The sequence below is a fragment of the Maniola hyperantus genome, chromosome 18 (assembly GCF_902806685.2).
Source record: "Maniola hyperantus chromosome 18, iAphHyp1.2, whole genome shotgun sequence".
Taxonomy (NCBI): Eukaryota; Metazoa; Arthropoda; class Insecta; order Lepidoptera; family Nymphalidae; genus Maniola; species Maniola hyperantus.
The window spans coordinates 1,701,398-1,723,720 of record NC_048553.1 but is presented as its reverse complement, the minus strand read 5'-3'; the positions used below and the strand labels follow the sequence as shown (position 1 = coordinate 1,723,720).

The 22,323-nt window shown below is 36.6% G+C and overlaps 1 protein-coding gene across 1 annotated transcript in view; it reads left to right on the top strand.

Annotated features, from left to right (window-relative positions):
* hth (Meis homeobox homothorax) overlaps nucleotides 1-22,323 on the top strand; it is a 527,706-nt gene that overhangs the window by 80,037 nt on the left and 425,346 nt on the right. The window contains exon 4 of the mRNA XM_034978385.2: nucleotides 15,693-15,743. Coding sequence (XP_034834276.1) covers nucleotides 15,693-15,743 — 51 coding nt within the window. The remainder of the gene's footprint in view (nucleotides 1-15,692; nucleotides 15,744-22,323) is intronic.

The following is a 22,323-nucleotide window of genomic DNA, read 5'->3' as shown; positions in this document are numbered from 1 at the left end:
ATGTTCCATGTGCTATTAGTTATTCACAATTAAAATGACTGTAATTTCTTTGTATTAATGTTTGTTAGCATAAATAAATTACTATTTCAACCGTCAGCATTTACTAGCACAAGCTTTACGCTTAGTTGGAGAGGAAAGGGGAATATTTGTCAGCAATTTACTTTATGATACGAACTGTCTTTCTTTTTTGGTTCGTTGGTTTGTCCTTCAATGATACCGCAACATACTAGCGACGGATTGATGTTACATTTGCACGGATTAGTTAAAGACCTGCAGAATGACTACTTATTTTTTATTGCGGAAAATGGAAAAAAATCCATGGAATTTTTAAAAACCTAATTCACGCAGATCAAGTCGCGGGTGTAACCTAGCTTAAATTACAAAATTCTACAGTTATGTGTGTATGTAAAAATTAAAATATAAAGAAATAAATTAGTAAACTGTTATTTTGGTATTTTTTTATTAATTATTAAAAACATGAAGTGATGATGAATGATGGCTAAAGAAATGTGTTCAGTCAGTAAGTTTCTGAATACAATTAAAGTTATTAACATAGTTTCATATTGAGAAGGGCATGCTACAATGTAGTAGTTGATGCAAAAAAACCTTGAATATTCATCTTTTTCATACACAGTTTACACACACAATAGTGTATGGTGTTAAGTTAACCCTCAAATGCTCACAGCGGGGTCAATTCGACACGGAGGAAAAGCAACGTTATTTGTAGCAGATCAATCAAGATTACGTTATAATACGTCCAACCCTTCCGTCCGTCCGTCCAGGGGCTGTGATTGTTTCATCAATGTGTCGATGATTAGGGGTTAGTAATGCCGAAATCTTGTAATTTGTTTTCGGATGGCGTTACCTAAGTTTACCCCTCGAGAATACCCCTTAAATTCACAGAAGTTTGATCAGATGTGTTTGCTTAGGTACTTATTTAAGTATCAAGTAATGTAGATCAAGTAATGTATACATACGTATTGATATTTATATACTACTATATATATACTACTGTGTAATATCTACTCATCATTCCAGAGTATTAAAATAAAACAAAAATTTCAATATCAAGCCATTAATTTATGGACGTATGAAAGCGTCGAACTACCGAACGCCCCAAAATATCAATATGCAAATCCGTCGCATCGATTTTCCCAACCCTTTTATGGTATTAACTTTTAAAAATTATATTAACAAAAGCCAAAACACATTTCCGACCCGCAGATAAGTTATTAAACATTGCACCATTACACTTTAATTTTTGGCCCGGCGGGATTTAGGAGGGGTGCCGGGTGGAAATTAAAAAAAGGTACGCAGTCTCACAATAAGGGGTCGAATTGCGAATGAGTTTTGTTATTCATAAAGTGGTGCATAGAGCATTTATTCCTATACAAACAAGACACACGCACGCACACACATGCATAATTGTGCATACGGCATTGCAGGGTTAAGGTGAACTCTCCATAAAATGTTATGATAAAATTTGATATTTTTAAAAAGGTTTGTCGCTGAGTTATGTGACTTTATAACATTGTATTAGTAGGTACGTCAAAAAGGCGTGAAATTAGGCGTTTTTAAGGTATAATACTGGTCATAGAATAACTAGTAGCAGACAAAGGCGTCCTATTCGGATGTTTGATTAATTCCGTTCGATCGGGATCAGTTTCATCTCAGGCACCCACAGCTCTAACTTGGCAGAGTCAGCGTTTAAGCAATTATAATATCATTTGATTTAACGGTGTAGGAAAACAACGTGAGAGAACCTGCACGCGCCTGAGAGTTATTCATAAAATCATAACGTTCTCAAAGGTGTGTGAAGTCTGTCAATCACCACTTGGCTAGCGTGGTATGCTAAACCCTTCCAATTCTGAGAGGAGACCCATGGCTTGATAGTAGGCTGGTGATGGGATGAGATGATTATGTTAATAAAGTACAAAATTCGAAAGGTAGGCAACCATTGTGTTAATATTCTTTTCTTCCGTGTCGTTCCGCATTAATTTTATTGCTGAAGGTCGCATATTTTTACGACTATGACAGTATTATCTGGAAGTAGACAGTTATTTCTATTATTTCCCCCAAACGACAGCCACCCTCACCTTAAGCAAAAGTATTGTACAATTACGAGCGTTGCGGGCTATCCGGACTCCGGAGCTTGTATTTGTTCTGTTAAACTTTTGCGTTGTTTAAAATTTGTTTTTTCCACCGTCAAAAAACACTTTGGGGCTTGTTTATTTTCAAATCGAGCGTGCGCGAGTGCTCTGCCTGTTATAAACACGGCCCGTTATGAATACATTGTTTGTTTGTTTGTTAGCTTCTTAGTGCGGTCATGGAAATATCAAGGGTTAACACACTGCTTTCGATTGCTTTTATGTTTGTATCGAAGCCGAGTGTTGTGTGAATCGCTGGTAATGAAAACATTTTTTCGAATTCCAATTGTGTGGGTATTTTTTGGCTCGCGTAAACATTCGAGTGTTGTTGTAGAGGTCACGTCAAACTTTTAGTGCTCTCTAATTGAGTTATTGGTTTAAATAAATATAAAATAGCGGAGCGAGACCAATAATTAATCTATGATAAAATAGCTCATTTTCATTTGGCGTTTTTTTCTTCATAGTGAATTTTCGCGGAAATTGATTTTTAGGATTTCGTACCCATAGGGAACACTATTACTAAGACTCTGCTGTCCGTCTATCCGTCACCGGGCTGTATCTCGTGGACTGTAGTAGGTAGAGAGTAAAGTGTTTACAGAATGTGCATTTCTATTGCCGCTTTAACAACAAATAATAATTTACTAAATAATATTAAATACATATCAAAAATTGCCTTGAAGTGTAGGTAACACTATCATAAAAATAATAAAAATAAATATTTTTTTTTTTAAAATGACCGCCAAGAAAATTAAAAAAAATTAAAAAGTGTTATTTCTTGTACCATGGTACGGTACCCTTCGTGTGCGAGTCTGACTTGCACTTGACCATTTTTTTTTTAATTTGGCGTTTGAACTTTTGTGGAAAAAAATACTTATTACCTCACTGTATCTAATTTTGTAAAATATCTCGATCTAAGTATATTCCAAAAGTGGATTATTAATAGCATAAAAAGGTATTTACAAACAAACATCTGCCTTTTATTTATTTTCATATGGCATTAATCCGAGAGGCCATCTTGGATTCTACAAACATAATCCGCCGTTTAGATTCATACGTGTTTTAATACGTTTCGCAAAAAAAACCTTCGGATCCCCTATAACATGACAATGGCTGACTTTAATATAGGAAATTTTTATTCATAACAGTTAAATAAATAAAAAATGAATGGGACTAAGAAAAGATGTATGGAATGAAAAAAGTTAAAAAGACCAGATAGAAAGAAACATAACCTTTTTTTATTTATATCAGAATTTAAATTCGGCGATTAGCCGGCCTCTGTGGCGCATTGGTATACCTAAATTATTGTCGATTCGAAAAAAAAAATAATTCCGAGTTCAATTCTTCGTACCTAAAGTAAATTCAACCTGTCGCGGACTATCGTCGAAAAATCTAGCCTTAACCCTACAACCGTTCACCGTAGGCCTAAAGGACCAGCTTTACCGCACAAAGTACCTACTGGGGCTGATTCTCTTCTACACAATCTCTAAACTAAACTATAATGACACTGTCATAATGTTGCTTGCGGAAAAGGATAGCACTAGATTTAGACCTGTTAATTTAGTTTAGTTTAAAGATTGTGTACAAGAGAATCGGCCCCATTGTTACCCTCATTCTTATCACAAGCGTATCAAATAGTAGAAGAGGCAATTATGCATCTACTATTAATTTGTAGTTAAAACAGCGTACATTTAACGTACCTGTACAACTATCTAAGTCGTCAAACCAAAACAATATTTAGTGGTGGTGTAATAGCCGATATAACTTGCACTCCATTCTACCTCAGTGGCCCGGAGTGAGTCATTATGCACCACCTTTACAACCCCGCTTAATTCCCGGCAACCCTCTGAGCGTTAATGGCCGAAAAACTGACCTTCTGGGCCAAAATTACCCCCAAGGCGCCGCTTAAATGGCCAACTAACGCGATGGAAGTGTGGCCGTGTGAGAACGCGTGATTTGCACTGTTTAACCATCAAAATACTATAAAACTGTAGAATTACCACACACTTTAATGTTGCCAATGAAAAAAAACTGTCAACCAAATTGATAATGACTTTATATGGATATGGCTCAAACTCCAGAGCGTTCGGTATTACCATAGTTCACTACAGTTTGGGAAACTTGTAACAAAACGTTGAGGCTTCGACGTCAACGGCAGGCGTCAAATGTTAGTACATTTGACGGTAGCCCTAAGGTAGCCGATAATATTTTCTTTGATTTCACATTACCGGTCACTCATAGCCTAATATTTGACACATCGTCGATTCAGGATGAAAACGAGAGTTCCCTCAACACTCTAGTTCCCTCTGGTACTACTTTTCTTTAAAGGAGTATAGGCATGCCACAGGGCGGCATGCTAGGTACAACAAAATTTAAAATGTGGCAAAACTCTTCGTAAGACTGTCGTACTGTTCATACGTAATATTGCAATAATTCTACATCGCGATGTTTTTCGGCATAAAATTGAATTCAGCATGCTTCATAAAGTCTATTTGCAGCATGCCGCATCGTCTTCTTGTTTGAGCGTAAAATAACCTAAAAATATTTATTTTTCGGTTTTTAACAATGTTCGAACTTTAAACAAATGTTGCTTCATTCAAACCGCAGAGCGGTGCAAAACGCTGCAATATCCAGTGGCCAAAAAACTACAACTAATTGACAAAATTACACACCGCTTAGGATAAAGACAATCCACCAAAAAGTTTGACACATCATTGTGGGTACGAAAATAATACGTCCGTTGAACCGAAATTACACGTTACGAAAACAACTGTCAGACCGGATCACGCCCAGAGTCTTATAAATTAATAAATCAACCCGTCTCGAGCCCGTTAGTGACAAAAATCACATCAGAAATTACAGGTCACAAATCGTCACAGACCACGGTCATAAATCAACTTGGATTCTTTGCGAGACACCAAAAAAACACAGAAAAAAAAACTAAGCAAACACCCCGGGCCGAGCGTCTTCTACCTGCCTTGATGCCTGATGCCTTCGTATCTTTTGAATACTTTTCTTGTATTAAAAATAAAATTTTCGAACGCATGGATTCCGGGGCAAAAAACGCACGAAAAACAGTCCTTTCATTTCTTCTCTCTCTGTCTTACTTTGAATTCGCCGTCCCGCTCTAATGGGGATGACGCTCGAAACTGAAGCGTCATTTAGAAATTTTTGGCTTAGATCGGTCCCATAACTTCACCATCTGTTTTAAATATACGAATATGTATGTTAAAAATTACTGTATTGAAATAGGACACTGTAATGAACAACGTATGGGAATAAAACGTTTCGTTTTCCATATAATATGGGGCATTTTTTGAGTGACATGTATCTACTATACTATCTAGTATTATTTACTAAAGACATGAAACAAAACGAAACGGGATCGAACGGGACCTTTGTTTGGTTAACCCTCATGTCATCGCCATAAATATGCAAATGACAGAATAGTATTCATAAATATTTTAACTGCCCGGCTAAGTTGAAAACTATCCAAAATAGAAGAGTTTGGGACATATTGTATCATTCGGAACAGAAACAAAGAGTTTTAAATTCCACCTCAAAAAGATCCTTTATTCAAGGTCTTTTAAATCGCCAAGCCTTTCTGTTTTTTGTCATTCAACCTCTACCAATATTCTGTGCAAAGCTAGCCTGTATTCTTAGCTTTCTTGCATTAAATTGTCACAAATTAATATGTAGATAGTAGTAGCAATTGAAATACAGTATGCGGCAGAAAGAAATGTACATCGGCCTTTAGAATGACATTTCGATTTTATAGAGCGTGTCTCTGTCACGCATTACCTATATGACGTTTTGTCGGTCTCAACGACAGAGACAATGCTCTACAAATCTCCTTCTAAAGGTCAATGTACATACATTACTTTCTACCGCCTACTATATCTACACAATGTTCGTAAGTAATTCTTCGAAGTGGCCATCATACAAATTCGATTCGTGTTTTTACGGAATTCACAGATGAGTGCACAAATGCCCTAAGTGTCAAATTTCACGCCAAAAGTACGATTTTAGTCCTTACTTTAAAGTTAAACCGTACTTTTGACATGATAGTTGCACAAAGAGTTAAAATGGCGCGTGAGGAGTCATTTTGAAAAAACAGACTATACTATATTTTTGTCCACTTACTGAAAAGTTGAGCTATTGAGACTCTAGAATTATTAATCAAAGAGGAAGTAAGCTGGAATAGAAAATCTCCTCTTGACAGTTATCCTAATAAAGTCTTCGTTGCAAAAGGCACACGCCACGTGAGTCAATCGTGAAAGGGGTCACAACCCCCAGTAATGAGGACTACTACAGACAGAATGGGAGAGATCAATAGGAAGAAAGTAGGTCCTACCATCCATTTCTAATTTAGAACAAAACATAAACGACCAAACGCTTATTTTTATAGAGCAAGTTTATGGCTCCAATATTCAGTAGGAGCAGTTTTGTTAAGGAAATATTTACGACGCCATTTTTTGTGCAACCTCTGCCAGGAATGAGTGATATCTGACGTTTACAAGTGTTACCTCATAAAGACGTTTGTTCATTACGTCCCTTTACGACGGCAGTAAAGATGGCAGACTATATCTATCTATGTATTCGCACATTGGGGTCCGGGCTCTGTGATTATATGAGAATGAGAAGACTTCAAGGCATCTATCTATGGTGTGGTTTACCGTTCAAAACGTAGATAGAGTAATAAAGCTAGATAAAGGAACGTTTGCTTTCTCATTCACACTAAAAAGAGAGCACAGATAAGCAGTTTATGCTTATAGCTGCGTCTCTGTTTATACTAAGTAACTTACTAATGTGATAAACAGAGACGCAGCTAACCTATTTTATGTCCTTTATCGTGTAACCGATTTTTACAAGGAAGGAATACAACTTTAGTTGTAAAACAAACTCTGAGAATTCGTGGCGTCATTGAATTTCTCATTAGTTATTTACTTGTTTTCACATAAAAAACGTTTAATACAAATAGTTGATCGGTTAATAGTTAATACAAATATTGACTACTAAACAATGGTAATAATTGTCTTGTTATTCATCGTTACGTCGTGCTATAGCTATCTCATACGCGGTTGCTCAATCTACGGTTCAAAATATACTGTGTGCACCCAATATCTTGCTAATAAGTCGTGTTGCCAGTAATGATATTTGGATCCGAGACATGGTCGCTAACTATGGCTCTGATAAGAAAGCTCAGATTCACTCAGCGGGCGATAGAGTGACTCTATGCTCAGAGTTGATCAAATCAGAAATGAGGAGATCCGTAGAGTAACCTATATATTCCATAGCACAACAGGCTCGAAGCTAAAGTGAGATGAGCGGGACATATAGTTCGATGAACCGATTGACGTTGGGATCCTAAGGAATGGCAATCTCGCACCATGTCCACTATGTCACTATGTCCAGCTGTGAACGTCTACTGGTTGACGACCACGAAGCTGTAGGTCCCAATAGTGAAGCTTTGATACGGATATTCGTAGACAAAAGGCGTGCGGTGCGGTTGTACTTAGAAAAAGGAGGATGGAATGAGGTCAAACAACTCTCCAGAGTACTCCCCATTATAAAGGCAATAGAACACACAAAGAGAGCTTATACCGTCTCTGCGGTACTCCAGGCTTTCCAACGAGCCGGTCAATTTGGGAAATGGAAACTCTTTGATTTTGTGATTGAAGGACAAACCGACAACCAGATTACACTTTTGCAGGAGTAGTGATCTATGAAAAACGGTAGACGACAATTTGAAACAAGACAATAACTAATATTATTATGTAAGTTAATCAAAACGTTATAGGCTATGGGCGCTATGGCTCCGTTACCTATTAAATGTAGTATGCCATTTCTATTACCTCAATTAAAATTCTGTGGCTCTAACCTAATAAAGAAGTGACAAGTGATAGACATAGACACAAGAGTTAGGACATTAAATTAACGATTCGTAATTTATAGCCTCCGCAACATCGCCATTAAACTGACACGTGACCCGGCGTCGCACGCGCAGCTTATCAATAAAAATTTATAAGAGAGAGCTAAAGTATTAAAACACTATAATTTTTATAACGAACTACCTCAGAAGCCGGGGCCCGATACTTCAGAAAAAAAAACTTCGAACACCAAAAAAAAAAATCACCTGCCCGAACGCATAAAAAGTTATTAAATAGGAGGCGACTTAACTAAATTACAAAATTCAAGCTTTACGCATTATAGAATAATTAACTGTGGCGGCTGACGTGCGAATCCATATCGTATGATCAATGTGACAAGCGTCAAAATGGTTTGGAACTTTTGATTTATTAAAAAGTTATGAAGATCGATCTACAGGCATCTTAGGTAGCCTCGCGATGCTTCGTTTTATCTTATAAATAGATTTTTTATTACAAATTACAGGGTACCACGTTTGGTAGCGATTTTCGATGTCGACTTACCATTATCTACGTAAAGTAACAAGTGAATTTTAAGTCTTCAATTGAATGTGCACTGTAATGTGTGATAAATAGAGTTCATTATCAATTGTTTGGGTTTATGTCCACGCTTTTGGAAGCTTCGATTACCTTATGAATTTAATGATGGGTTCCGTATATTTAATTCAGTCAGGTAGTCATGGAATTTGGGTCACAAAACTGGTGCCTTGAGAGTTTTTTCTGCTTTTTTATGATCTCACCATACTCAATGATGCAGTTTAAGAGAAGTAGGTATAATTCTAGCGTGCTACCGGCCAGCGCTACCCATACAATCGTAGTTTAGTTCTCATTTTAATACTAACCAATCAAACTCAAAAAAAATTGTAGATACGTTCTAGAAGCAAACATCTGTGTCTGTGGTTTGTCGGATTTCTGTAATGTGTGATTTCAAAGTTACATTATTGAATATTTGAAAATACATCCCAGAAAATTCTCCACGAGTTCTAAAAAGGTGTGTGAAATCTACCAATCCGTACTTGAGCAGCGTGGTGAACTGCAGCCTAAACCGTTCTCATTCAGAGAGAAGACCCGTACTCAAGAGTCAAGGCTGAGTTTGTTGTGGGCTCTTCTAAGACTTGGGCCCATTTGGAACTCTCGTAACTCTAGTTTTAAGTTAACGTAATTAATTACCACCACTAGGTATATAACACAAATCCAACAACTGACAATCAAAAAGTGTAAATTTTACCTATTTTGTATAAATGATTGATTTTAGACTTTTGACTTTTTTCAATAGTAGTTATAAGTCAGCAAGATTAGATTATGATGATGATATCGGATTGGCACACCACACGATATCGTATCGGATAACGCAAAACGCTTTGCGGCGAAAAAAGAGACAAGATGTATCCTTAATTCTTACGCGTCCTTAAAGGGAGGATTACAAAAGGGCTGAGAAGGCATTTATTCAATTACTCAAACAATGGGGTATTTCGCTTTAAATGTACAAAAGGGCTCAGGTACAGAAAACGACAATGTAAGGGACAAAGAAATTTGGGGCGAGTCAAAAATTTCACTACTGTTTGTTAAAGTTATTTTATTTGTCTATAGTATCTATACTCTATAGTCTATGTCTAGGGTGTTTATTTTTATGGCTCACGACATTTTGTTGTAAACTAACATCTTTACATTTACATATTAATAATTATACTTAGAGAGCTGGTGGTTATTTAGGCACCTGTATTAATACATGAATGAATCCATACTAATAGTATAAATACGAAAGTGTGTCTGTCTGTCTGCTAGCTTTTCGCGGCCCATTCGTTCAACCGATTTTGACAAAATATAGTTCCGGTATAGCACGCACCCCGGGGAAGGACATAGGCTAATTTTTATCCCGAAAAATCAAAGAGTTCGCACGGGATTTTAAAAAAAATCCTTAATCCACGAAGTCGTGGGCATCATTTAGTGATTGAATAAGTACTTTTTATTTGTATCACCATAAGAAGTAAAAATACAGACAAAAGCATCATATTTGACTTTGGCTTAAAAAATTAAAGTGATAATATGTTATATATGGGATTATGTTTTTTTTGTTATTTCTGCCTTTTCAAAGTATCTCGGTGGTATAGTGGCTGTCTATAGGTCGAGATGAAGCTGTACATTTTCCTTCGAATTTTCTGCCATCGGTTCTTTAAGTATTCATGTCGTTTCTACGGAATAATCGCAACAAAACTATAAATTAAAACAATGAGATAATTTTAACAAAGGAATCTCTTGGAAGTTTTTTTGGTATTTTTTGCGATTGTTATCAGTTAGCAGTTAACACTGATATTAAGTAATTGCAGTTACTTAATAATGCATTAAAGTAAAATAAGTAATTACCTATAGTTTTTACGAATCCATACTAGATATAATAATATTATAAATTATAAAATGGTTATAACTGATAAATCTGATTTTGACGAAAGGTGCAGAGATAGGTTGCACCCCGGGAACAGACAGCGACGGATCGACTTAATTTTGAGGGTTCCGTACCTCAAAAGGAAAAACGGAACCTTTATAGGATCACTTTGTTGTCTGTCTGTCAATAAAACTACAGAGTGCTCCCGTTGACCTAGAATCATGAAATTTGGCAGGTAAGTAGGTCTTATAGCAGACATTAGGGAAAAAGTCTGAAAACCTTGTATTTATGGTTACATCACACACAAAAAAAATTGTGGTCATGAAATAAAAATTTGTATTTTAAATTTTCGAAGTAAGATAACCATATCAAGTGGGGTATCATATGAAAGGACTTTACGTATGCATTCTAAAACAGATTTTTATTTATTTTTATGCATCATAGTTTTTGAATAATCGTGCAAAATGTCGAAAAAATACGAATGCAGTACGGAACCCTCGTTGCGCGAGCCTGACTCGCACTTGGCCGGTTTTTTGCATGAATATAGTTAAAAGCCTGGAGAGTGACATAGGCTACTTTCTATTCCGGTAAATCAAAGAGTTCCCACGGGATTTTTAAAAACCTAAATCCACGCAGACGAAGTCGCGGGCATCATACCTACCTATATCTATATAAAGCACCATGTAATGTATATTACCTACTTTTGTTTAGCAAACTTTTTAACATTTTTAGCGACTTCAGATTATTTTTTTTGTAGTCGTTTGTTTGAATCATGTCTGAGATGACGCAGTCTGTTTGCTTGATAATTTGTTATCTGTCAGTCAGTCAGTATGAAACAGATTTATGGGTTTAGATAATTACACGGAGAAAAAAACGTTTGCCAAACTCTATGCATCAGTGATCATCTCATACACAGTGAAACCGTAACACTATATTTTATGAACAAAAAGGTAGACTTTGTTGCAAGGTGTTTTTCACTGTTAACAGACGAGTCAACTTGGTTCTGCTGATGCAATAAGTCCCGCTAATTGCTAATACGCGTGGCGGCCATTTTAATGACGTCAGCACTAGACTGAAGTTTCGAGCTGATGGTATATTTTTATTTCGGCTGACGTCAAAATGACATCATTTTGATGTTAATGAGACATGGTTCCAGCGCTATAGCAATTTGCGGGACTTATATCAAACTGATTTTTTTTTGTACACCAAAACGTCTATACAACATGACTAAAAATTAATATTCAAATTAACTACAGTACAAATAAAGGCTAGCTTTAAGTTTTATGGTAATATTTTCACAAAAAATAAGAAAGGGACTACAGTATGTTTGTCAATTACAAGTGTACTTCAAAGAGAAAATGGCGCCTAACCTGCTGTCTTTCTCTAAACTAAATTAAGAATATCTGCATCTTTTTCTTTTTAATATTGCTAAAAAAGGACATACAAATATAATAAAATTTTAAATTAATGACTTTAGTGCTATACTCTACAAATTTAAACACTGCACTATACTCAAGACTGGCATAGTAAACTCTATAGTCACGAAGTCACACAAAGTTAAAATGGCGCGTGAGAAGTCATTTTGTACGCATAATAAGTTTATTAGTCTTTTTCTTATTACTTTGGTCAGAAAAAGATGCGAATACTCTATTTAGTTGCCAACCGGGTTGGTGGGTTGGTACGTCTGTTATGTTTCTTTGTTTCTCATAGATTTTGCTTGTAATAATAATGGAAAGCCATCGAATAATCCGGGCGGTGCATAGATGCGTGATAGTATCGCATTTCCGGTCAAGCTTACGTTGTTTCGAAAAAAAAGGTTCTCATGTTGTCAAAGAATAATAGAGAAGGCAGTTTAAAAAAAAAAGAAAACTTATAATATGCCTCATTGTTTTAAAGTAATGGGTAATGGAGACTTGCGCACGTTTCCCTAGTCAATATTTTCAAGCAATTAATTTTTTGTCGAATGAAAGTTACTTTATTGTTTTAAGAGCAAAAACTTTACTGTTTTTACAAAAGTTGATAGTGTGGCCAATTGGGTATTTGACTCCAATTTTTTTATTACTTTATTACAAACTAGAATAAAAATAATGACGTAAACTGAAAAAACTAATTAAATCGATCAAATAATAAAAAAGTTATAAGCATTTAAATATTTCTGATTAGACAGAGATAGCAATATAGAATTATGACGTCATTTTGACAAATGCCATAGTAGCTTCGTGCGGTTTCATACAAATTTTCGTTTTGCGAGAATGGGATAGAAGACCCTTCCACTCCAAAATTAAGATGCCTGTAACTTTGTAAATCTTTGTTGGATTTAAAAAAAAATTCAGCGTACATCATTATTTTCATCCTAGTTATAAACTATAAAGTAATAATATTTATCAAATTCAAATGTAGTAAAATACCCAATTCTGTTGTAGACAATCTCTTTACTCAACTAATCTAAATCTAGTGCTATCATTTTCCGCGGGGAGCATTATGAAAGGGATGGTGTTAATGTACTCTTGTTTAAGTAGGTTTAACTACAGAATAAGCCACAGTGTTAATAAAAGTACACAAACATTGTATTTTTTTTTCATTTTCAGTTTTGGAAAGTATTATTTATCATATGAAAAAGATGTGGAAAAGATGTCATCATTTTTTCGTATGTAATATATTTTTTGAGCGGTCTCCTTAATGTTTTTTTTAAAGAATATTAGCCATGTTAAATGACTAATATTCCCCTTTCCTGTCCAACTAAGCGTCAGGCTTGTGCTAGGAGTAGGTACGACAATAGTGCAACGGGCGGGGTTTGAACCGGTGACCTTTCGGTTTTCAGTTCACTCCTTTACCGGTTGAGCTATTTTTTGTAACCTTAATAGCTACAAAATTATGCAAATGTATTACAGAGATATTTCTTTTCCAATAAAATTTTACGAGTGCTTCTGAATCGTCGAAAGAATTTAGCAGACTGTATAAAAAGATTTATACAGTCTACTTTTACGTTGATTTGTGTGGAGGTAATCACCACACTCGGTTACGGTGTGATAACATCTTCTGCCTTCATTTACTCTATGACTGCGCGCGCGCAGCCAAGCGCGAGCATTTTATTAGCCTCGCTTTAAGACCCGGCCTCGCCTTCTCATCCAGGCCGTCTTGCTATTTGCATTTGGTCAAACACCGTTTTATTTTATTACCTAGCTAACTACACCACCTTAGAATACACGTGTATTAACGGGGCTCAGGAAGGTGCTTTCTTCATACAAACGTAGGAGGGTAATAACTACATTATTTGATACTGTACGCTCAAAACTAAGTATTGTATCGATTAATTTCGTGATCATCTAGGTTTATTGATATATGAAACATTGAAAAAAATATTGATTTTAAAGTTACGAGCCTCAAAAGATTCTTCATAGATATCTTTGGGCGTAAATAAATACGATTAGGGGTATGAAAACTCTAAAGAAATTTAACATCAAACATAATTTATTTATTCATTAGTGGAAATAACTATTATTTTGCAAACATAAACTCAGTAGTTTTTCTCAAAAAAACTTTTCCTAAACCCTTGATTTCGGTGAAAATCATCGTGCCTCTCGCCTTTCTCATACAATGTCAAGTGAAAAGCAAACAGGTTCGGTCGAGCGTACTGCGTCACCTTAAAACGTGGTGCGGACTTTTGTATAAATGTCCCATTTTCTGGTTTCCTTGTTTAAATAGTTGAACTCCGCGAATTTACCGAGTATGTAACGCTGATTTGATAGTCAAATATAGGTATACCCACTCGCTAACTCACTTCTAGCTGCCCCTAGAGTAAAAAGACTGAAACGAGCTGATGTGCTCGATATCTGATGGACGTGGGAGCAGTAGCCAATGGCTCCCTCGTTTCCCAATACCAAATTCAGCACAAAAAATCTGCTTATAGTCCCCCGACTGATTGCAGATAATGACAAGGAAAAAAAAAATATAGATATAGTTAGCGACAGGTCGAGATGGTAATCGGGGTATGAGGGGGGGCGGGGGACGGGAGGAGACCCTGCAGACACGCGCTATCAAACCAACAAACAAACACTTTCGCATTTATAATAAGGGTACTGATGATGTGTACTTACCCTGTACCAAGTACAGTAGGGCTAAAACGTACCTAGATAGTCCAAATGGTACTTGCAAATCTAAATACCTAGGTCCTAGGTATATCAAATATTTGAAAAGAGCAACCGCCGAGTTTCTTGCTGGTTCTTCTCGGTAGGAAAGGCATTCCGAACCAGTGGTAGATGCATCCGACTATTCGTAAGTACTTGTAAAAGTTTATACGAATAAAAAAGATTTTTTTTTTTAATTTTTTGTCCAATATCCATGTTTCTTTCCGCACAAGTAGATAATACGAAAATACATGGAGTCTTAGGTATCTTATTAGCATTTAATTGTCCAAAAGTGGGGGTTACGGGTCGCCGGAGCCAAAAATGAGGGACTTCCTCGCCGCAGGGCGGAGGAGGGGACCCACCTCGCATGCCGAGAGATTGGGTATTGAGATGTCGGCTTATATTATTTCTACCTATACTTAATAGACGAGCTATATAAATATTGTGTACTAGATGATGCCCGCGACTTCGTCCGCGTGGATTTAGGTTGTTAAATATCCAGTGGGAACTCTTTTATTTTCCGGGATAAAAAGCATCCTATGTCCTTCCCCGGGATGCAAGCTATCTCTGTAGTCTGTACCAAATTTCGTTAAAATCGGTTGAACGGATGGGCTAGCAGACAGACAGACAGACAGACAGACAGACGGACAGACAGAGAGACAGACACACTTTAGCATTTATAATATTAGTATGGATTAGTATGGATTGATGACAATTTTGAATCACAACAATAAAATAGAACAATGATTTCATATGTTTTTATTAATTTTTTTTTGTATATTTTTGTTTCTAGGCATTGGGGTTTTACCTTAATAAATAAATAATTATTATTATAAATGCTTATTTTTAACCGACTTCAAAAAAAGGAGGAGGTTCTCAATTCGTCGGAATCTTTTTTTTTATCTATTAAAATTATGCTCCTGAAAAAAAAACATCTAGGTACACAATATACTTAGGGTCTTGGACTGTGGTAATAAAATGACGTGATTTTCAAAAAATAAGAGAATAATAAAAAATATGATTTTCGCATTTATAAATTATAAGTAGGTAGGTAGTGAGGCAGTGATGTTTTTGGTTTATTTAATTAATATTTTATTTTCTTTGTCCACAGATACGCCAAGAAAAACCTTATTACATAGCGGACCCCGAGGTCGACTCATTAGTAAGTATCCGACATTTTTATGAGTATTTATTCGTCAATCCCATCTAATCTCGTCAATATAAAGAGATGGGTGGACTCATGGGACCCAGTTTAATATGCCATAAAATAGTCAACTATTTTAACCGACTTCAAAACGGTTTGATTTTGGTTTCATTTTTTGGCTTAGCAATTAAAAAAATATTATGCTCTAATACTTAGGGTTCAGCCAGACGAGCGTAATTTTTTGAGTTGCGAGTCGCGTAAAATGCGTCGCGTGATCTGCGTTTAACAGAAACAACTGGCCTCATTTTACGTGACCGTGTGGCACAAACAGAACTTTTGTATGAAACCGATTGCAGCGTAAATTACGCGACTCACAACTTTAAAAATTACGCTCGTTTGGCTGAAGCCTTATGTACCTAACTGTTTAAAAAAATTACATCAGTACTCTTATTATAATTGCCAAAGTGTGTGTGTTTGTTAGTTTGTCCTTCAATCACGTCGCAACGGTGCAATGGGTATAGCTATAAAGACCTGGAGAGTGACATAGGCTGAAGAGTTCCCACGGGATTTTTAAAAACCTAATTCTAAGCGGACGAAGTCGCGGGTATCAGCTATTAATATAATGAATGTAAGTACCTAATATTATTTTGAAAGTAGACATTCGTTCGTCGAGACGATCAGTTAGTATTTTAATTTTAAATTACATAATTTAAAAAAATTGTAGTAGTTCGTCCACTATACGGCCGCTTCAGCATGACTTCCGCCCAGTCATGCAGTTATAATCGCGCATTTTATGTGTTTGAAGCCTTAAGTATTCGTCAACCCCAAAGATAAATAAATGGGCCCCAGTTTAATACGCCATAAAATAGTGAACATTTTATAGTTCGCGTCGTTCGGGTAATTTACGATTTGATTAGTTAAAGAGCTGTGTGAAATTAACCACAGGTAAACCGGAATTCTTCTCGGAATAACAAAATAAAGGAATGAGATTAAAAACGTATAAGGTATTCCATAGATATATTGTCACTCATAAAACGCTGAATCGCAACGCTGTTTCGCAACCGTACAGTAAGGGCAATGCACGTATGTAGAACCAGCACACATCTGACAGAGAAGTAACCAACTCTACTGGTGGGATCGGAAAATACAAATTCTAAAAAGTCCCTATTCATATAATAATAGGTCAATAATGAGGTTCTGTTTTGAAACCCGTTCTTCCACAGACTTTGGTCAGTTGAGAACAGTGGCGTGCAACTCATAGAGGCATAAAAGCACTGCTTAGACTGGTTGATTTTACTCAATTCATTATATCCTGCCAATGGGTAACTTGCCAAGTTAATGCCTAGCCTAGTAAACCACGTGCATGCCTCACCGTAGGTGTCAAGTTAGCACTTAATGTATTAAGACTAGCTTATTACTTCGCCCGCGTGAATACGCAAATTTCAAACCCCTATTTTAACTCTTTAGGGGATGAATTTTCAAAAATCCTTTCTTAGCAGACGTCATAATAGTATCCGTATGCCAAATTTCAGCCCGATCCGTCAAGTAGTTTGAGCTGGCGTTGAAAGATCAGTCAGTCAGTCACCTTTTCCTTTTACACATGTAAAAGATAAACGCGTATGAACGTCGATTCGGCTCTATTCACGCAAGTTGAAATTAGGTCGTAGTCTATTGAAACTTCAAACTGTAGGTTTTTATTTTTTTAATTTTCGTTGTGAAAATCTTCTGTAACTAATAGGATTCGTAAGAGGACTCCAGAGTTGTACAACAATATTGCGGTGGCAGTCGTCCGTTAACCTTACCTGCCTCTGACAACAGTATGTGTTATCAGTTTATCTCCAGTACAGCTCAAACTACTGGACGGATCGGGCTGAAATTTGGCATGCAGATAGCTATTATGACGTAGGCATCAGCTAAGAAAGGATTTTTGAAAATTCAACCCCTAAGGGTTGGGTTGGATAAGGGGTTTGAAATTTGTGTAGTCCACGCGGACGAAATCGCGAGCATAAGCTAGTACATTATGGCAGCCCAACTGTACGATAGCTAGACGGTGACCGCGCACAGTACGTCCCCTACGGCTAGCGACGTTAGTGTGGACAAAAAGCGAAATAAAAGATGGCGGCCACCCACCGCAGCCGTTCGACACGGATACTTAACCGATTTTGAACAAATAAAATCTGAAGCATCACGAATCGCCGGCCGACTCCGCGATCGCTGGTGACTCTGTTTGGTAAATTAGTTTAATCAAATTGCTTTGCCACTGCCTTTTTTACGACTTTAGAGAGGAAAACTAGGCAACGGTCGTGACTTTGTCAGCCTATACAAAAAGTGATTTGACAGCTCTAGGCTCGAGTATACGGGCGGAGTATATCTAAATATGTAAACGGAAAAGGTGACTGACTGACTGACTGACTGACTGACTAACTAATCTATCAACGCACAGGTGAAATTTCTGGACGGATTTGTCTGAAATTTGGCATGCAGATAGGTCTTATGATGTAGGCATCCGCTAAGAAATTATTTTTCAAAATTCAACCCCTAAAGGGGTTAAATAGGGGTTTGAAATTTGTGTAGTTCACGTGGACAAAGTCGCGGGCATAAGCTAGTTAATTATAGTAGTCTAAATCCATCTTCGCATTATTTCCTTTCTAATTAAACCGGTTTGGCGCACATTCGGTTGGATGGTTTCAAAGTATATAACGGACATAGCTGTAGAAATATTTTTTGTGTTTTATATACCTACTTACCTAGGTATTTAGAAAATAAGGCTGAGTAGAGTAGGTATATGCAACTTTTTTATTTATGCTAGAAAACTGCTCCCCCTTATAGAAAGAAAGGTAAAAAAGAGTTTACAAAAAACCTCGAAAAGTCGTTAGTTCGTAACAATAAATTATGCCTGGTTTATCTAATCTATTGTTTCCTCTAAAACCAAGTTTTTTAGTAAATTTAGAAAACAGGAAGCGCGTCTAGACTAAAACCCATTTGTTTTCCCTAATGACAATTATAAATATTAATCACACATAAATAATAGTTGAGTCGATAACCCTGTAATAAATTAATTAAAATTGACAGTCATGAAAGCTCGCAATCTATGAGTACTAACGTGGCGCACGAGTGATTACATAAATCAAGATTTGAGCGGTTAAAAAACAGTAGTAGGCCATAAACTATCGCGTCAAGTTTACCTGCTCTCTGATAAGCATTGATACCCCATAGTTGAAGAGCTGGTGGCAATAAAAGTGTACGATTTTGTACTTCGCGATATTGACTACCGATCGAAATTAATAGTCAATCTATGTATAGATAATCTGTCGATAAGTTACTTAGCATCATTCTAATTTTTTTTAACGCTGGGAAATGCGTTAACGCATCCCCGCCTCCTGGAATCCAGCCAGCTAACCAGCCAGCCAACTGGAGGGAAGGTATGTGGGACTCGCCGGCCGAGAGGCGACGGGAATACCCACTAAAACCCAGTGGCGCTCCTGCGCGTCGCCTGGTGACTGGGTCACGGGAACACCGAATCATTAGCAATGGCTAACAACCCCGAAGAGAGATTATTAGCCATGCCCGAATACTGCTCTTCCCCTCGGATGCCCGATGCTTCCAAAAGGGACCAGCAGCACACTGGGAGGTTACCTGTCTGGCACCCCAGCATCATTGTCATTTGTAAAAAAAAATATGGCCGTTTTTCAAAAATATCAACGCTGCTGCAACTTATTGACAGATTTTACAGATATATACTTAGTAAATTGATTTTTTTTGTTTTTTTTTTAATTATTTGTTTTTGCCGGAAAAGATATTCAAGTTACCTGTATATTTTCATGAAATGTTTGGTTTGGTAATCTTGGTATGCTAATATTATATATGCGAAAGTGTGTCTGTCTGTCTGGTAGGTTTTCACGACCCATCCGTTCAAGCGACTTTAACAAAATTTAGTACAGAGATAGCTAGAGATAGATAGCCTGAGGGCGGACATAATAGACTACTTTTGATTCTGGAAAATTAAATAGTTCCCACGGGATTTTTAACAACCTAAATCCACGCAAACAAAGTTGCGCTCGCAGACGTCAGCTAGTTATTTTTACAAATTACCGTTTCACCACCTGATCCTGTACTATAATAAACCTTAAGATAAGGGCAGCAAACAAACCCAGGCACATCCGGGCGCTAAGCAAACATGTCTACAAGAAATAGGTGAATACCTACTGTATTTTATTTTAAATGTTTTTGTCTGTCATGTGTGCCACTGGGCCCACATGTGGCGTATCTACTTACATAAATAATATGGGAAAGTTTGGATTGTTACTACATAGTTTAAAATGTTCAATTAATCATGATACTGTTACAGTAGCTATCTACTTTGTGAAAATAGATAGGTACTCTTTATAAGCTGTGATAGCCTAGTGGTTAGGACGTCCGCCTTTTATTCGGGAACGGGGGTTCGATCCCAGGCACGCACCTCTAACTTTTCGGATTTATGTGCGTTTTAATTAATTAAATATCACTTGCTTTAACGGTGAAGGAAAACATCGTGAGGAAACCTGCATGCCTGAGAGTTCTCTATAATGTTCTCAAAGGTATGTGAAGCCTGCCAATCCTCACTTGGTCGGCGTGGTAAACTATGGCTAAACCCTTCTCATTCTAAAAGAAGACCTTGGTAGTGGGTCAGCAATGGGTTGGTCATGACGATGATGATGACTGGTCTAATCTAATGTACTGGTATTTTATTTTTAGATGACAACACAAATTAATAGGAGATTTCAATATACGATACAAACTTGCAGTCTATTATCACCGGTCTATTTATTAGCACAAGTGAATAGTGATAAGTCATAACTGATAAGTTACAATCGTCTAAAATAACCTAGATACCTAGGCACTTAGCGGTTTCTCTAAATTGACAGTGATTGTTTAGCTTTTTATCAGCTTTTGGGTTGAACGTGGTCTATTCTTACCCAAAAAATCGTATAAGTCGTCGTAAAAAACGAAATAGCCGCACAAAAATTTAAATTAAAAACTGTTCCAGCGTAAGTGAACATGTTTGATTTATGTTTCACACAATTTGCTATTAAATAAGCCGTTACAAAAGCACTTGAAAAGTGCTCTAATTTTTGTCAGTTATTTCACTGAAAGTGGAATTCGCCCCAGGGTTATTTAAGAGTGCTCTCCAATCTCCATGGTCAATGTTGTGACCTATAGAGCGCACGCATTGACTTTGCTCGGACTTAAGATACTGTTAAAATGAGACAGCTTTACATCGCTGGCATAAATCTATCTCGTTTTAACTTAAACTTGAGTCTGAGCGAAGTCAAAGTATATGTTCTATAAATCTTTCAGCCTAAGACGAGCATGCTTTTGCAATCAACATTTACGGGCGATATGCATGTATTGTAAACCATGCGTATCAATATTTGGTAGGTATTAGATTATTTTTTTGCATTTCAAATTATTTTTAAGGCTATAAAACCAATAGTTTAATAATTTTGTAGTTATTTTAGTAATAAACCATATTTATTTACCCACGAATATGCCTCAAAATTTAGCTTAAAATAGAGATGTTTCTATTTTTTAGGGTCATAACTTTACTAAATTAAATTATACCATAATTTTATTGTTTTAGGCCATAGATAATGAAGAGGTGTCTCGATATCTGGCTTAGTTTTAGATCTAAATCAACAAAGAATAGAATAATAGGCAAAATACATTTGTATGGAGAAGCAGGCAAGAAGTGTACCCTTAAGTTATTTTAGGAAGTGCGTTCTTGTTTACGGCTATTCAATTGACGTTATTTTAGTTTTCAATGGCTCTTTTCAAAGCGCTGTAATTTCTTTCGGTTTGAATGGAGCCATCTTGCTGGTACGTGGTTGCGAGCACATTCATAAGTTAATTGCTCATTCGCGGTCTTCTTTCTGTCGTGGCTGCTTATTTTAAACTAGCAGATGTGTGTTACTTTGTCCGTGTTTTTGATGATCACGTCCATTTTCAAGAACATTACATTTTCCGAAAAAAGTCGATACCTATGCATAATCGAAGAGAATGCGCGAATATTAATAACTAGCTTATGCCCGCGACTTCGTCCGCGTGGACTGCACAAATTTCAAACCCCTATTTCACCCCTTAGGGGCTGAATTTTCAAAAATCCTTTCTTAGCGGATGCCTACGGATGCCTATGCCCAATCCGTCCAGTAGTTTGAGCTGTGCGTAGATAGATCAGTCAGTCAGACAGTCACCTTTTCCTTTTATATATTTAGATTATAAATTGAATATTTGAGAAGAGCATCCGCCAAGTTTCTTGCTAGTTCTTCTCGGTAGGAACTAGAAAAGGCATTCCGAAACAGGGGAGATTCAAATTATTAGAATTAAAAAAATCTATTTAGGTAGGCACGTAATATTTTTGTTTGACACAGGGTCGTAAGTATTCAGTATTCTTAGTATTTTTAGTCAACAAATAAACCAAAAAAACAAAGACACTTTCGAGTTTGTACCTACCTAATATTAATGGTAGTGATGTAAAGTTATTTCACCTATTTAAAAAACATTGGAGAACATAACATTAAAACTATCATGTGACAAATATTAAGAGCGCTATTTTAACGTG